Raw genomic sequence first — 17,643 nt, forward strand, 5'->3', positions numbered from 1 at the left:
TCTAATATTTGAAATCAGTATTCCTTGGGGAAGAGGGATCTGGCTTTGTGTATTGGTCTTCAAAGGACCAAATTAGTAATAGTTAGTGGGATTTAATACGATTCAATCCCATGCATATTTTTCAAATTCATACTATGTATCAGTCAGTGTAACATGTGCTGAGATTCAAGGACATACCTTGCCTTGAAGGAGATGAGATTCTTCTGAGGGCTACAGCATAGAAGTTAAGACAATGGGTAGACCCAGTAAATTCAAGCTAGGGAAAGTAGCCAGGGATCAGGAAAAGCTTCCTGGAGCTATCAGCTGAAGAGGATGTAGATTCAAGGTATGAGGAACCACTTCTGCCAAGGCAGGAGATGGGATCCTGCATATGAAAGACAGTGAACTGGGCTGGCATGGAAGCATTTGAAATAAGGCTGGCAAGGTGCTTGCAAGTCAGATGGTCAAGGGCTTTAAATGCTACTCTGGACATTTGTGTTTTTTATCCTAAAGGTAATAGGGGCCATTGAGGGTGTATGTACACATTTGTATGTGTGGTTTTGGTTTTTGTATTTTTATGGTTTCATCCATTTTATTTTATGTTTTTTATTATAGTTTTTTATACACAAAACTTGTGCATGGGTAATTTTTCTTTTTTTTTCTTATTTTGTTTATTATAGCTTTTAATTTACAAGTTATATGCTTGGGTAATTTTTCAGCATTGACTGAAATTATTGAAATTGACAGGGTAATTTCAGCCAAACCTTTTGTTCCAATTTTTCCCCTCCTTCCCCCCACCCCCTTCCCCCAGATGGCAGGTAGTCCAATACATGTTAACTATGTTAAAGTATATGTTAAATCCAATATATGTATACCTATTTCTACGGTTATCTTGTTGCACAAGAAAGATCAGATTTAGAAAGAAGGTAAAAATAACTTGGGAAGAAAAAACAAAAATGCAAGTGGACAATAACAGAAAGAGTGGAAATGCCATGTTGTGGGCCACACTCATTTCCCAGTGTTCTTTCTCTGGGTGTAGCTGCTTGTGTGTGTTTTCATATATTAGCTCTATTTTCAGGAAGGTCATTTGGTGTGGGGAGAGACTGGAATTCAGGAAACCAGCAAGTTGCCTTTTTTATAGCCCGGGTATAAGATGGTGGGAAAGTTCACTGGGTTCCAGACAATGTGTAGATAGAGAATGGGATGGACATGAGCAGGGATTGAAGTAGGGGAATGTGTCACATATGACAATGTGAGTGACCAGAAGGATGGTCAACAGAAAAGAGGAAATTGGGGGAAGGCTGAGCTTTGATTGGGGGAGGGGAGGGAAGGAGCATGGGTTCCATAGCTATGGGATGCCCAAGCCGATTCTGTGATCCTCCCTCAACCACCGCCTGAAGGTCCATCGTAGACTTGGGAATTCCAGGACACCCTAGTCCCTCCCAGTCCTGAAGTCACGCAATCCTGGCCCTTTTCAGAGATCATGGACAGCATCTCAACTGCCCTTTCTTTCAAGGCACGATTGCCTGGAGCCTGCAAACGTGGGGCTGCTTTTCTTGCAGTGGAATCACTCCATCCTCGGGCCATACTCACTCTTCTTGGTCTCTTTTTAAGCCAAACCTTCTCCTCCTTGTCTGAGGAAATAGAGGCCAAATAGAGAAGGGCTGTTTCTCCAGAATGGCGTCTGATTTTTGCCCGGTTCATCTCTGCCTTTCCCTCCTCTTCTCCCCTAGAGAACTTATAATCTGCAGTGCTGCTGAAGCTTGGGATTCTTAGCATTGGAGGCCCCGGACCTCCAACCCTGCCCTGCGCCATTGGCTGCTTTCTAGCTGTCTCCCCGTCCCCTGAATTTCTGCATTGATTCCTTAGACCCTCTCTCTTTTCTTGCCTCCTCAGACTCATCCTTTGGAGGGTTCCGTCTTTTCTGGATCGCTAAGTTCTGTCCCCAGAAGCAGCCTTTTTGAAGTCTGCCCTTGCCAAGCCTAGACAGTGGCCCCAGCCAGCCTCTCCCCCAGCCTTCCTCTGCTGCTCCAATGCAGATGATGAGCTACAGCTTCCTCCCTTCTTCCTCCGCGAGGTTGCCGCTATCTCCCCCTCACAACAGTTCTGAGTTGTATTGTTTCCATCGTACAGATGAGTAGAGTGAGGCTCCGAGAGGTCAGCAGGGGCTGAGGCAAGGCCGGCTTCAGTTTCCTGGCTCTGACCCTCCATCTGCTTCTGTCCCATCAGGCCCAGGAGGAAGGAAGCAGGGGGGACCGCTCCTTGTCTGTGGGAAAGAAGTGCAAGGACAGGAAGGCGGGAGGGTGACCTCCGGCTCTGCAGGGAAGGAGGGGGCGGGGCCCGACAGGCACAGAGGCTCTTGGAGCAAGGAGCTGGAGGCTCCGGGCTAATTGCCATGAATATTAATTTCCTACCTAGTCCCGCATTTCCCTCCTAGTGGCCAACAGGGAGGTCAGAGAGTCTGGAAGATAATTGTTTCATCCATGGACACTGCTGCCAGCTGTCTCCCTGGTGTCTGGAAAACCGGGTCTCACTGCCACGAGGCTTCAGGTCCTGGGTTTGGGACTGGCCGTGGGGGAGCTCCTGGGCTCACTGTGGGGAGAAGGGAGAGATGGGCATTTTCTCCCCTCCCGTGTTTGCAGGCTGACAGGGCCCCAGATGCTAAGACAGGACTCTGCTGGTCCTTTCTTACAGAACAATAATATTCTATAATATTCATATCCCATAACTTATTCAACCATTCTCCAATTGATGGGCATCCACTCAGTTCCAGTTTATAGCCACACAAACAGGAGTGCCACAAACATTTTTGCATATGTGGGTCCCATTCCCTCCTTTAGGATCTCTTTGGGATATAAACCCAGTAGAAACACTGCTGGATTAAAGGGTATGCACCATTTAATTGCCCTTTGGGCATAGTTTTAAATTGCTCACCAGAATGATTAAATCCATCCACAATTCCACCAACAATGTATCAGTGTCCCAGTCTTCCCACATCCCCTCCAACATTTGTTATTATCTTTTCCTGCAATCTTAGCCAATCTGAGAGGTGTGCAGTGATAGCTCAGAGTTGTCTTAAATTGCATTTCTCTGATCAGTAATGATTTCGAGCACTTTTTCATACAACTGGAAATGGTTTCAATTTCTTCATCTGAAAATTGTTCATATCCTTTGACCATTTATCAATTGGAGAATAGCTTGTATTCTTATAAATTTGAGCCAATTCTCCACATATTTTAGGAATGAGGCCTTTATCAGAATCCTTGGGTTGGGAAGTCCTAGGGATGATCTGTGGCTCTACTAGAAAAAAATCAATGCACTCACCCTTTCCAAGAAAGGTCTCATGGATCCCCTGACCGGTCCCAGAGTTAGAGAGAGGGAGGAGAAGGTACGTTTAGCCAGAGAATGGCATGCCGGGGAACCAGGGTCAGAACTAGAGGTGGGCAGGGTCTCAGCCATATGGCATGGGGGTGAGGCCAGGATGGAGACTAGAGCAGGTAAATCTGATGGTATGAATGTGGTCAGTGAATAGAGAGCCCAGAAATATGACTGTGGGTAGAAGTTGTGGTTGGGAAAGAAGGGAGAAGGCACACATAGGAGAGATGTTACATAGGTAAAATCACCCGTTCTTAGCAACAGCTTGAATATAGGGCCTGAGATGGGAGGGATCTGTGATGACTCCTAGGTTGGAAGCCCGAAGGACTGGAAGGATCCAGGAGGAGAGAGTGACTAACAGTATCCAAGGCTGCAGAGGGAAAGGACAGGGAAAACGCCATTGGGTTTGGCTACTAAGAGATGACTAGTCACTTTGGACAGGGCACTTTTTGTGGGATGATAAAATTAAGGGCTAGATTGTGAGGGGCTAAGAAGAGAGGGGGAGGAAAGAAGTTTTAAAATAGCCCCTCAGTTAATTTAGCAATACATTTCCTTTGTTTTTGATTTTGCCATCTCTTCTTTGATTTTAAGTATTTCTAATTTGGTGTTGTGTTTGATGTTCATTTTGTGGTTTTTATAGTTTTTGTTTTGTTTTTTGTTTTTGAATTTTATATTCTTTGAATATCAATTTTTTTCATTTGTAAAGTGGGGATAACAATTCATGGAAAACTTATCTTAGAGTTGTTATGAGAAAAGCCCTAAGTGTGTCTACAAATAATCTAATTTCACCAACCTTTATAAAGCATTCCCTTTGTTGGAGGCCCTGCCCAGTGTGGGTTCCCTTGCCCCAGAAATGGCTAGGTTTCCTGAGCTGCTCTGCTTCAGATGGGGGGAGCAGGGAAAGGAAAGCTGGAATCTCCTTATTAGGGCCTGGAGGGGCTGAGATGGAGGCTGGGACCCTCAGTCAGATGACAGAATTAGACCAGTTTACTTCATGGAAGTGAAGATCTCTGGGAAGCTCTTTGCCAACAGTAGCCCAGAAAGATAACTATGAGCAGAAGTTGTTGTTATTATTGTTGGGTGGTGGTGGTGGTGAGAGGGAGCAGCTCAAGTGGTGGGAGTGGCAAGAGACACAATAACATCAGCAACAGCAACAAGAGATACAGTAACAATAGCACTAAGAGCTACAATAACAACAGCAACAGCGAGAGATACAGTAACAATAGCAGCAAGAGATACAATAACAATAGCAACAGCAAGAGATACAGTAGTAATAGTAGCAGCAAGAAATACAGTAACTACAACAAGAGCAAGAGCTACAGCAGCAGCAGCAGCTCCTCTGATCTGAGCATTAAGAGAACCAGAGATTCTGAGCAGGCCAGATGATAGGGGGAGCATTCCAGGCCTGGGAGGCCTGTACAAAGGCACAGACATGGGAGATGCAGGACACAGTATGGGGTAGAGCAAGGAGTGAGATTGGATGGGCTGAGAAAAGCAGAACGGCGAGGAAAGTGGAGCAGGCTGGGCAGGAAGGTTCTGGCCATGGTCTATATTGACATTAGAGGCAATAGAACTAGTCAAGTGAATGGACGCTAGAACCTGGAGTCTGTAAGGCCTGAGTTCAAATCTTGCCTCAGGGACTGTGTGACCCTGGGTATGTCACTTCATTGCTGTCTGCAATATCTATAAAACATCTTTTAAACCTGAAAGGGTTGTGTAAATAGGCCTCTGGATCTACCTTGGGCTGCAGCTCCTCAGCCCACCCTATGCCTTTCCCTCCCCACACTCTCCAACTTCCTTGTACAGCCAAGAGTAACCAGCCCCAGGGCAGCCTTGGGCACCTGGCCCTATCTGCCAACTGTGCTCTGATCATCTAGAGCAGCCTTAGCTGCCCCCTCCTCCATCAAAAGCTGTTCTAAACAAACAGGAGCTAGTGCTTCCCAGGCTCCAGAAGTTGGGTCGCCTTTGGTGATTCTACCTGTGGCAATGGGGTAGGGGAGCTCCCTGCTGGGGGCCTCTGGGTTCCAGGCCCACTCTTGGATTTAGTACCAGATGTGCTGGATGGGACCCAGTGTCCTTGAGTTGGTTGTGAGGGGTGCCTCTGGTCTCCGGTGAGATTTGGGGCATCTCCCTTATACAGAGTTGTAGTTATGGACTCAAAAGCCCTCTGGTTCTCCATTGCTTGTGGACTGATCTGGACTCCAAGGCCTTTCATCCGCATCCCAGCTGACCTTTGCCACCTTTCTCATGCTCATTATGTTTTCCTTGGACACAATTTGTCCTCCGTTCTCAGCTCTCTAAGCTTTGCTTTACTCCTGCCATCTCCCTGACCTGCCCTGGACCTTCTTTCCACCCATCTGGAGGAGCCTCTCTCGTCTTTTAAGGCCTTCCAGAAGGCCTTCCCTTATGTACCTATTTGTCCCTAGCTAGATGTGATATTTTCCTCTGGAAATATATGGTGGCCCTTTGGGCTGATCCTTCCCCCGACTTCACTCTCCTTTGTACCTTCCATCTAGCATCTCAGCCAGAGTTCAGGGCCTGGCGCATAGTAGGTACTTAGTAAATGTTTCCTTTGTCTGAGGCACCACATTCTACGCTCTCATTCTGTTCTCTGTTCTTTTGTTAGATAACAGCCTAATATCTTATTCAAGCTGGGCCCGGGTTATTTTCAGACTCCTCTCGGAACCTTTCTGCCTGCTGTTTTCTCTGGAAGGCTGTCTGCTCTGGTTCTAGGCCTTCCTTCTTGCACATCTGCATACCCCCTTCTTGCTCTGGACTCTCAGCAGAATGCTTCTTTGGCACAAGTGAAAGGCAGCCGTTGGCTCCTGCTGCAGAGAGAAAGGCCTTTCCATGCATGCAGTGGGAGCCAGACCGATGCCAACTCTGCCTTTGGCTCCTTCTGTGCCAGAAACCCCAGCCAGGTGCCTTGGGGATGGGACGCCAAATGCAGTGTGGGGAGGCCCTCAGAAAGCTCCCCATTCACTCCCGGGCATGCACAAGGGTCCCGCTGGGAGGTGTCTCGGACTGAGGCTGGCCGGGCAGCCTTGCTTGGGCGCCCCCTTCTCTGTCGAGCATGGCAGCTTCCTTCTCCGGCTCCATTCTCCCAGGACATGAAATTTGTTGGCTTTTGGGTGCCCGTCGCCCTGGACACAGCTGCCTGCCCTCACGGATGTATGGGAGAAATGCTTCTAGCCGGGGAACACTGCAGCGCGATTGGGAGCAGCCTGCTCTCCCCAGTGATGTGCCTCAAGGGACTCTTGGGAGCAAACAGGCCGCTCTCCGCCCCCCCCATCTCTGCTACTTCCCAAGCTCAGCAGAGGGAGACTTGAGGAAGGTGATGAGCCAAAATGGCCCCTCGTGGCTGGCCCAGAGACTTAGCTCTGTACGCTGTGGGAAAGCAAGCTGTACCCGCTGGCAGTCTGCACCTAGCACCGGGTCCCTGGCTAAGCCCGTCCCTAGCAGGATGCCCTGCCATCAGTCCTGACTTATCTCACGTGAACCACACACGAGCCGGAGCTGGCCCGGTTTGGCCTTCAGGGCCTCTCTGCTTCTCACAGCAGACCTTCCTCGCTGGGGAGAGATTGAGAGAGAATGAGGTGGCTCAGAGATGACCCTCCAGCCTCTGAGCCTGGTCTGATGGGCCATCGGGGACCCCAGGCCACGGCCGTGGGGGTGGCTGTGAGCATGAACGTGGATATCATGTGGGCTTGGGGCAGCTGTGGACCTTGTAAGCCTCAACTGTCCCTTTCAAGTGCAGCCCTGGGCCAGTCCAGGGCCTCTGGGGCTTGTTTTCTCTCATTTAGCTGAATACAAACTGGTTCACTTTTAAGGCAAGACTCTAATTAAAATGAAAAGAGCACATCGGGAAGGCTCCCGTTTAAATATTTAGAGCATGTAATCGCTGACATCGGGCCAGCCCTGGGTCATTCCGGAGAGGAGCTCGGTAATGAGCGGGCTCACTCCTGGGAGCCTCCTCGGGGCCGCCGGGGGCGTCGCAGCCAAACCGGTGCCAGCCCCCGCCCCCATGTGTGAGCAGGACTAAGTGGCACATGACTAGAGAGCCAGCCCCAGCCCATGGCCGCCAGGACTGTCCAGGCAGCGCTCAGAGTTCAGTGTTGCCCACTTTGCTCTTTGGCAGCCGTCTTCCTGCCACAAATCCTCCTGGAGGCTCTGGCCCCTGTGTGAGCCTCCAAGGAAGCACCAGCCAGTGGCACTGCCCTCCCCAGCTCGCTCTCCTCTTTCCCTTTCCTGGGCATGTTCTATCCGCTCTGCTACTTCCCACAGGAGAACAGATGACTCCCCATCATTCCGCCCAGCTTGAGGCAGTTTAGGGCAGACACTCATGGAGTTTCTGCTAGGTCCAGTGGGATGGTCACAGAGGACAGGACCCTGGGCATTTGGGGGTCTTACCCAGCAGGATGGAACGCTAAGATATGGACACAGAGGACAGGATCCTGGGCATTTGGGGGTCTCACCCAGCAGGATCCTGGGCATTTGGGGGTCTTACCCAGTAGGATGGAACGCTAAGATATGGACACAGAGGACAGGACCCTGGGCATTTGGGGGTCTCACCCAGCAGGATGGAACGCTAAGATATGGACACAGAGGACAGGATCCTGGGCATTTGGGGGTCTCACCCAGGAGGATCCTGGGCATTTGGGGGTCTTACCCAGCAGGATGGAACACTAAGATATGGACACAGAGGACAGGACCCTGGGCATTTGGGGCTTAGGTGGAATGGCCTGCGACATGCGGGTAGGGAGACGTTGTGTCTGACGGGACAATGAGAAGGGGTTCTCCAGCACCACCATTGCCATCGCTCCTCCACTCCTATCTCCTGGCAGCTGGATTAGAACTGGCAGGAAAGGGAAATGAGAGAATCGTCAGCCTAGAGATGGTCCTCAGATCCATGGTAGCTAATGAGAGCACCCAGAGAACCCAGGACAGAGCTCCATGGACACCGAGACCTAGAAGAAGTGGTCAGGAGAGGGAACCATCTAAGGAGACAAAGGAGTGATCTGAGAGGAAGAAGAGAGCCAGGAGCAAGAGAGGGTCCCAGAAACTGGAGAAAAGAGAGGATATAGGAGGAGAGAGTGACCAAGTGCAAGGCTGCAGAACGTCCAAGGAGAACAAAGGCTTTTGGATTGGGCGACTAAGAGATGGTTGCAGTTGTGGTGGAACGATGAGATTGGAAGCTGGCTTTAAAGCTTAGGAAGAGAATGAGTGGAATAGAAGTGGAGGAGAGGACAGGGCAGGGCAGGGCAGCACAGGGCAGTAGAGCTGAGATGCAGACACTGATTGTGTCCAAAATAACAGACGCTTTATAAGGATGAAAATTGGTGGCTGAAGGATGGGGCACAGGGCAGTGGGTGGCCCACTTCTGCTCCTGAGGTAATTGTGAATCACAGAGCGCCACGTGCTCCAGACACGAGTGGCGGCCACTGATCAATGTGGAGAGGTGTGTGGTGGGCATCGGTGGGCGAAGGAGATGGGGAGCCTCCACATCCAAAGAGAGTGAGAATCACTGCCCTGGTGCCCACAGAGGGCTGGAAGACCTCCAGCCTTGGGCAGCTGAGTGGGGGGAGTGGCCCCAGGCTTGGTGAGGATCTGCAGGCGGGCCTCGGTGGTGGAGGTCCCTGACTAAAGCTGGCACGTGGGCCCTTTTTGACTCTGTCTGGTGTCTGCCCGTCCCCGTGTCCGTTTGATGATTCTGCACTCTCTGCCTTAGCAGGTCTTCAGTCTAGAGAGCAGGAAGGGGGCGGGGGGCAGCATGTTAAGCACTTGGATCTCCTTTTTCTCAGAAAGATGTCCATGTCACAGGCCGGAGGCTGGTCCCACAACTGTGGATGGCAAGCCTTCTGACCCGTGAGCCCCAGGCAGGGCCTCCATGGGGAAGGAGAGGCAGGCAGGCAGAGAGAGTCCCTCGGGAGGGTCTGAAGGAGAGAATACAAGCCCCAAATAGCCTCTTATCTCCGTAGTCACACTCTCCCCTGAGATTAAGGCAGGAAAGCAGATCCCACATCCAAAGGAAGCGCTGGTTTTCTGTGCAAATAAACGGCTCAGTTTGGCTGGAGGTGGAGAAGACTGCTCTAAACCCCTCACCCGGCCCGGCCTCCAGGAGCTTTTCCTCTCTGTCCTACGTGGTCCAGACTCCTTCCCTGTCCCCAGCTCCACCCCCCAAGAAATTAAGCTCTTCTGAGAGGCTGTCCCCATGGAGGTGGAGGAGGGAGAACTTTTCCCTCCCCAACGCAGCCTGGAAACTGGGGCTGGGTTTGCTGCAGTCGGCTGTGGGGGCTCTTTATGGCACCCCTGGATCTCTGGCAGGGCCAGCGTCTCCCTGCGGGCAGAATCAGGGAGATCCCACTTCATTACCAGGAGTCCCGCATGGGTGGAGGCAGAGGGGGCTTGGCCCTGTCACGGAGGGGCCCCATTGTGTCAGAAAGCCCCTCATCCCACTGCACAGAGGAGCAAAGAACGACGTTACTGAGAGGCTTCAGGAGAGCTGGGCCTGGGGCAGGGTAAGGCTTTCTTGTAAGTCTTCAGGGGGCCTCCTCATCCCTCCAGCCAGAGCCTCTCCTGTGGAGCTGCCACCACTCCGGCGTTTGCTCCACGTTCTGGCCCTTGGCTGTTGCCGTGGTCCATCTCCTGCTCCCGGGCCTGGAATATGCTCCCTCCTGGCCCAGACCCTCAGACTCCATCTTCCTTCAAGGTCTGTCCTAGGGGCCGTCTCTTAGGAGAAGTCTGTCATAATCACCCTTCCCACAACTCGGGGTTAGTGCCCTTCTGTCTTCAAGTGGCTTTGTATTTACTCCTCCCTCAGCAGGTCTTACCACCGCCCCTCCCCCAGAAAGAGCAAGAACCGCCTGGGCAGGGAGGTCCTTGAGGTCAGAAGCTGCTTGTAGTGCTTTGTATGACCCAAAGCCAGCAGGTAGCTAATAAATGTGTGTGGAACCCAATTGTTATGAGATGCTTGAGGCAGGGACTGCCGCCTCATTGGTGGGTCCCCAGGAAAGGGGGTGACTGGGTGATTTCCCAAGTTCTGCCCAGGCCAGGCTGGAGTCAGCATGTGGGGCCACGCTGCTGGGGGGCAGAAGAATGGGCTGCTTGATTTAGGAGGAGGTGAGTTCCCCCCTTGGATGGAGGCTCCTGGAAGGGGAAGCTGAGGTCAGAGACTCATGACAACCTGGCTCTGGTGCTGCCATTTTACAGTGGAGAAAGCCAAAGTCCCAGCTGGTTTGGAACCCCTCCCCCAAGACAGAGTACCAGCAGGGTCACTTGTCCCCCCTAAAGCCCCTGGGGAGAATGATTTCCCCTCCCGATGCCCCCTCTGGATGAGCCCCCAAATTCAGCTTTTCAGCCCATTGGGAGGCAGCTGTTTGGGTGATCCGGGTGAGATGTGATGTGGACCCAAATGAGAGCCTCTCCTTGATGGTGGAAAACAGGGGCTGGCTGTGAGGAGCACGAGCTCAGCCCCTTGGAGAGAGCAGCAGGGGTGAGAGGAGAGAACCGGCTCGGCTCTGAGGTCATAGCCAGGGACTGGAAGGATAGCGTGTCCTTAGGGGGCTAATGTGCCTTAAAGGGGCAGGGCTTGGAGGACAGCGGCATCTCTGGGCAAGTCCCTCAGCATAAGGATGAGGTTCAGGGAAAGAGAAGACTGTGACGGAGGGAAGAACAAGCTTGTGATGAGTAGTTACTGCTCCTTCCCTTCGGAGAAGGTGATTAGCCTCCAGACAGCTTCCCAGGGGGGTTGGTCAGATCTGCCGACCCCTCCAACAGTGTAGCCCGACTCTCGAATGATGAACTCTCAGCAAGGGAGGCAGGGACGTCCCTAGAGGGGAACCCATTGGAGAGAGGGAGGGACATAATCTAGAGGGGATCTTCTGGGCCAAAGATGGAAAAACAAGTCTGAATGCAAATTAAGACAATTCTGAGATACGGCTACAAACCTCTCAGAAGGGCTAAGATGACAGGAAAAGATAATGCGGAATGTTGGAGGAGAGGCAGGAAAACAGGGACCACTGATACATTGTTGGTGGAATTGTGAATGAATCCAACCATTCTGGAGAGCAATCTGGAATTGTGCCCAAAAAGTTATCAAACTGTGCCTACCCTTTGATCCAGCAGTGTTTCTATTGGGCTTATGTCCCAAAGAGATCTCAAAGGAGGGAAAGGGACCTGTAGGTGCCAAAATGTTTGTGGCAGCCCTGTTCGTAGTGGCTAGAAACTGGAAAATGAATGGATGCCCATCCGTTGGAGAATGGCTGGGTAAATTGTGGTATATGAACGTTATGGAATATTATTGTTCTGTAAGAAATGAACAGCAGGAGGATTTCAGGGAGGCCTGGAGAGACTTAAGGAACTGATGCTGAGGGAAGGGAGCAGAACTGGGAGATCACTGTAAACAGCAACAACAAGAGTATATGATGATCAATTCTGATGGTCGTGGCTCTCATCGACAATGAGATGCTCCAGACCAGTTGTTGGAGAGTCATCTATACCAGAGAGAGAATTGTGGGAACTGAGGGTGGATCACAACATGGTATTTTCACTTTTTTGTTATTTGCTTCCTTTTTTCTTTCTCCTTTTTTCCTTTTTGATCTAGCTTTTCTTGGGCACCACGATGATTGTGGAAATACATATAGAAGAATTGCACATGTTTAACATACATTGGATTATTTGCCATCTGGGGAAAAGTGAGGGAAAACATTTTGGAATACAATGTTTTGCGAAAGAATGTTGAAAATTATCTATGTATGTGTTTTGAAAATAAAAAGCTTTAATAAAAACTAAAAATTAAAAAAAGCAAAATAAATCTGGGATGAAGAAGCCAGTTAATAATTAACAACTAGCATTTGTGGGGCTAAGCCATTTGCATGTGTTAACTATTAACAACTGAATGAGAGTGCCAGAGGGCACAGTGGGAGAGGTTGGCAGAGGGGTTAGGACTGTGAAGTGAGGGTGCACAGTGAGGAAGAGGACCAGTCTTCGGACTGGGGTCTGGCCCTTGCTTAGGCAGCCATAGCAGCTGTCAGCAGGATCAGGAGAGGGTGAGATGGACCTCCCATACTCCCATACTCAAGACCCCTGGATTAGGGAAGGGGAGGGGGGGCACTTCTCTTGACTCTGGGATCCTCAGAAGGGCCAGTGTGGATCTGGAAGTGTCAGAGCCTCAGTCTTGAGACTGGTTCCAATGCAGTAGTGGAAGCTTCAATCAGTCCACGTGGTGCTGCCATCTTTGTTGTTCTTCAAACAAAACACTCTTTCTCTTGGCTCTGGAGACTTTCGCTGGCCACCCCACACATGGACTTCTCTGTTTGCTCATCTCTGCCTCTCAGCTTCCCTGTCTTCCTTCAAATCCCAGCTAAAACCCCCTTCTGTGGAACGCCTTTCTAATCTCTCTTCATTCTAATGTCTTTCCTCTGTTTAATATTTTCTATCTATCCTGTACATAGATTAATTATGGGCATTTGTTTACACACTGTTTCTCCCATTAGACTTTGAGCTCCTGTAGTGCAGGGACTGGTTTTTGCTCTTCTTTATATACCCCAGCCTTTAGAACCATGTCTGGCACATAGTAGGTACTTAATAAGTACTTAATGACTGACTTCCGTGACAGAATCAGCTGAATGGTCCATGAAGAACAATGGTAGGGTTGCAATGAGCAGGGCAGAGTAGTGACAGGTGCAGGTCAGCCCATTGTAGTTTGGGGGTGACACTGCTGGGGGTGACACTGCTGGGGGTGCCCAGGAGGAGCGCTCTTCTATTGGAAGGTACCAGTTAACTGTGATCCTGACACTGGCCAGATTGTGCCCAGCCTGGACTAAAGTCTTTCATAGAAGGGACTGCCAGTTGAAGACATAAAGAGATGGATGGATAGAAAAACAATGGATGGACGGATAGATAAAGCAGGTGGATGGATGGATGGATGGATGGATAGATGGACGGACGGATGGATAGATGGATCACCCCACCTGCTTATATGGATCACCCCACCTGCTTATCTATCTGTCTACCATCTGTCTATCTATCCATCTGCCCACCTATCCCTGCATCCATCCAACCACCCACCTGCTTATTGATCTGTCATCCATTATCTGGCTTTATCCATTTCTAACTCGGTACATAGGGACACACGCTGCTGGCTCCATGGTCTCACCTTGCAGCAGCCGTGGCCAGTGGGTGGTCATTCTCACTTCACATACAAGGACAGGAAGTGGGTCATGTCGTCCAGGTGCCTGTCCCGGAGAGTTCTGGCCCAGAGCTGCTGCAGGACTCCCTCCTGGGGTGGGAAGGAAGCCGCCCGTGACCCTCTATGTGCTGAATAAGAGCGATATTGTGAGAGTGAAGGCCAGCCCGTGCTCAGAAGTGACCACTTATGTTTTGCCGCCCAGGATCTGGCTAAATGGGGCACGAGATACAGTGATTAGAGCTTTGGGGCCTTCATCAACTGTCGTTCTTTTGTTGTTGTTGAGTGCAGGATGCTCCCATCCTCTTAACCCTGCTCTTTTCTGGCTTCTTCCAGGATCCTGACCAACAACAAGATCTTGGGAGTGAAGAGTGGGGCCTTCTTGGGTCTGCCATCGCTGGAGAGACTGTGAGTACCAGAGCAGCCCCTTTGCGCCTCTTCATCCGGCATCCCCAGGGCAGAGACATAGACAACCAGGAGCAGGGGTAGAAATCGGGCCCCTGGGTGGGAAGGGCCGAGGGGCTCCCTGGCTTCCAGGCCCCTTGGGCTTTGGACCCAGCAGGGGATGAGGAGGCAGAGTGAGAAGCTGGGAAGCATCCAGAAGAGCTTAGCAGCTTGTAGGACAGAAAGAAGAATGAGTGCAGGACAGGAATGGGCCAAGCCCCTCACTAAGGGAGAAGGTCACGGGCCTGGACAAATGAAGGGACTTCCTGAACAGCGCACGTGTGGGCAGGGCACGGGAGGCAGAATTTGAACCTGCATTCTCAGATCGGAGTGCAGGTCCTTTCATGTCTCCCACACTGCTCTGGGGCAGCTGAAGAAACATCATGGAGAAGGAGAGACTGGGAGGAGGAGGAGGAGGAGGAGGAGGATCCGAAGGCTTCTATGACCCACCCCTTAATGAAAAGCCCCTTTACCACTTCCCCAAGGTGGCTCTCCGGTCTGCTTGCAGACAGCCACTGATGAGAAACTCCCTGCTTGCGGCCCCATGGGCTTTTTCTGCCTCTCTTTGCCTGTGTTAATCAAACCCTGCGCCAGAATTGAAGACTGTGTTTAGGAGCAAATGATGGCTCTTGTGCTGTAGGAAAACGTGAACTCCAAGTTAGCTTCCTGGAGCAGTTGGACCGGCAGGCGCCAGCCATTCAAGGCCCTTGAGAGCGCGCTGTGGTCTCGGCAGCTTCCGGGGAGTCTCACAGGCTTCTCCAGCCCAGTCTTTACTCTGAATTTTGGAGAGTTCATTTCATGACCTGTGGGGCTTGGGGTCATTGGGTGGACCAGAGTGCGGTTTGGTGCAGGGGGTGGGGAAAGAGGAGAGGGGATGGGGGAGGGTTCCCTGTCAGGCGTTTGGACCATAGGCACCTACTCTCCTTCTGGTGAACCTTGGACTGAGAACAGGCCATACTGATGAGAACCAAGGCAAAGGGGAGCCTGGGGGGGGCATTTCTTCCTTCTGGGAGCCTCCAGGGGATTTCAATGGTGTGAAGCGTCCCCATCTAACAGGACGCTTTTATATGGCAGGGAGCGATGGAAGCCGGGTCATTTCCATCTCATTGAACTCTGAAGCTGAAGTCTGTAATGGAAACAATATAATGTTTGAGGAAAATGGAAACCAGAAGCTTCACAGGCAGCGGGTGGTGTGGGCAGGAGGTGACTGAAAGGAAGGAGAAACCCATCCCGGACTGGCACCTTTCTTCTTGAAATACCCTTGACATAAATTTCTGGAGTGAAGGGAACACTCGTAAATTCGGCATTTCTAAGGAGGCTGGTTATGGAGTGAATGCATAGGCATCTCCATCTCCTCCTCCTCCTCCTCCTCCTCCTCCTGCTCCTCCTCTCCTCCTCCTCCTCTCCTCCTCCTCCTCTCCTCCTCCTCCTCCTTCCACAGCAGCACCCATGGCATAGCAGCTCACAGCCTTGCAAAATACTGGCTTCTCAAAGGCAGCCTGGCCAAAACTGAACCCATTCCCCACTGGTAACTAGGGGTGCCAAGGTACCCAGAGCAAGAACTAAGTGTGTATCCAGCCTCAGACCCAGATGGGTGATGTTGGTTGAGTCACTTAACTACTGTCTGCCTCAGTTTCCTCATCTGTAAAATGAGTCATAGTGGTTCTTATCCCATAGGATTGTTATGAGGGTTAAATACGATAATATTCATAAAGCTCTTAGCACAGTCTGCTACATGATAAGCGCTTAATAAATGTTTATTTCCTTTCTTTGTTCCAATGGGAAGGGAATAAACATTTAGATAGCAATGCTATGTAATGCAGATGCTGAAACATGGGGGAAAATCCACCCTTATCCTATGTAAGAAAACCCCAGTCCGAGGGCTTAGGCTTCTGATGGGAGCATTCTGAGCTTAATCTATTCCTCCTTGAGGGAAGATGTCCTGGGTGAGTGAGGACACAACAGAGGATGTCACCAGGTGTTTGCTAATCAGAAGCACCCAAAGGAAGCCGTGATTCATTTCAGATATGCCTTTGTTTTGAGTATTCCCTAATACTCCCTTCACTGCTATCTACCAGGCACTGGACTAAGTGCTTTGCAATTAGTATCTCATTTGATTTTCACAATGATCCTGGGAAGGAAGGACCATTATCAGGATCATGATAATTCTGACTCTAACCTATTTTATAACTAAGGGCACTGAGGCAAACCAGGTTAAGTGGCTTGCCCACAGTCACTAAATGTGTGAGGTAAGATTTACATTGGGGTCTTCCCGATTCCAGGCCTGGGTTGTATCCAACACCATTCAGAAATGAGACAGGCCTGCTCTCGTCCACATAAAATAAGCACACAGTAATTTGGGGAGGGCACTGACTGATCCCACGGAATTAGAGAAACCTTCTTGAAGGAGATCTCTCTCGAGTTGAAACTTAGAGAGAGCCAGGGATTGTCAGAGGTGGACTCTGGGAAAGGTCGCTTTCCAGGCTTGGGAATCAGCTGGTCTGATGGACAAGCATGGAAAGACAAACAGACCAAAACCACAAAGATAAAATAGGTCCAGAGGTGAGAGGACTTTAAATGGGAAACAAGGAAGTTGTATCTGATTCTAGAGCCAACAGGGGACTGATACTTCATATCTATAATTTAGGAATATCAGAGTGTCATCTGTGGGGGGTCAGGGATTCCAGTGAGGAAGGTCCCAGGCGAGGTGATGAGGTACTAAGTGAGCATTGTCCTGAGCGGTGGAAAGGAGAAGACAATCAGAGAGAGGCAGAGACAAAGGCAGATTTGAGGATGGAGGCAAGAATCCAGCAGTTAGGGATGGATGCAAGGAAGAAGAATCAGCGAGATGGCAACTAGTAACATGTAAGATGGGTGAGGATGAAAACTGAAGAGAACTCCAAGGTTGCAAACCTGGGGGAAATTCCGAGATCAAAAAGCATGCTGGATCTGAAGTGGAAAGAAGCCCTAGTTTCATATTTCCTGGAACATGAATCTCCTTTCAAACCTGTCTGAGAAGGACCCATCTGGATTTTGCATATAATGAGAAAACATTCACCATCTCCAGAAGGAGACCGTGCTGTCCTATGAGTAGTTTCAATCATTAGGAAAATTTTCCTAAGATCAATCCTAGATTTGCCTTATTGTAACTTCTACCCCTTACTCCTAGTTCTCTTCTCTGTGGCTAAGCACAACAGGGAGAAGCTTTCTGAAGCATGTAGCCCTTAGAATATTTGGTGATGTGCTGAACCAAGTCTCCATTATCTAAAAGAGCAAGAAAAGCAACAGCAATATGGAATAAAGGAACAGCAATGGAGAATAAGAAAGAACTCATCACAAGAATTACAAAGTTGCATAGACACTGGTGATTTTCACATGTCAAGGAAATCTGTTTCCTATTCCACAAGATTATTCCTTATTCCTTATTATGATAGGGCAGAATCAAAAACGATGGCAATCAGTTTATTCCCCAAATAACACAGCCTGCAAACAAAGTCATCTTCCAGAAAAGAGGCATTTTCAGCCCTTTGGAAGAGATTCTATCATTGTTTTTTGAAGAAGTTAGAAGAGATCAAGATATTTGACATGCTGACTCATCAAATGACAAATATAAGAAAAGTCAGTAAGTTCACATTTGGAGAAAAAATCGGTATCTTAAT

At 50.0% G+C, this 17,643-nt stretch overlaps 1 protein-coding gene across 1 annotated transcript in view; it reads left to right on the forward strand.

Moving 5' to 3' along the window:
* The window catches only part of ADGRA1 (adhesion G protein-coupled receptor A1), a 207,620-nt gene that overhangs the window by 24,867 nt on the left and 165,110 nt on the right, over nt 1–17,643 (forward strand). The window contains exon 2 of the mRNA XM_051982798.1: nt 13,877–13,948. Within this exon, the coding sequence (XP_051838758.1) occupies nt 13,877–13,948 (72 nt within the window). The remainder of the gene's footprint in view (nt 1–13,876; nt 13,949–17,643) is intronic.

This window comes from Antechinus flavipes, chromosome 2 (genome assembly GCF_016432865.1).
Source record: "Antechinus flavipes isolate AdamAnt ecotype Samford, QLD, Australia chromosome 2, AdamAnt_v2, whole genome shotgun sequence".
NCBI classification, from domain to species: domain Eukaryota; kingdom Metazoa; phylum Chordata; class Mammalia; order Dasyuromorphia; family Dasyuridae; genus Antechinus; species Antechinus flavipes.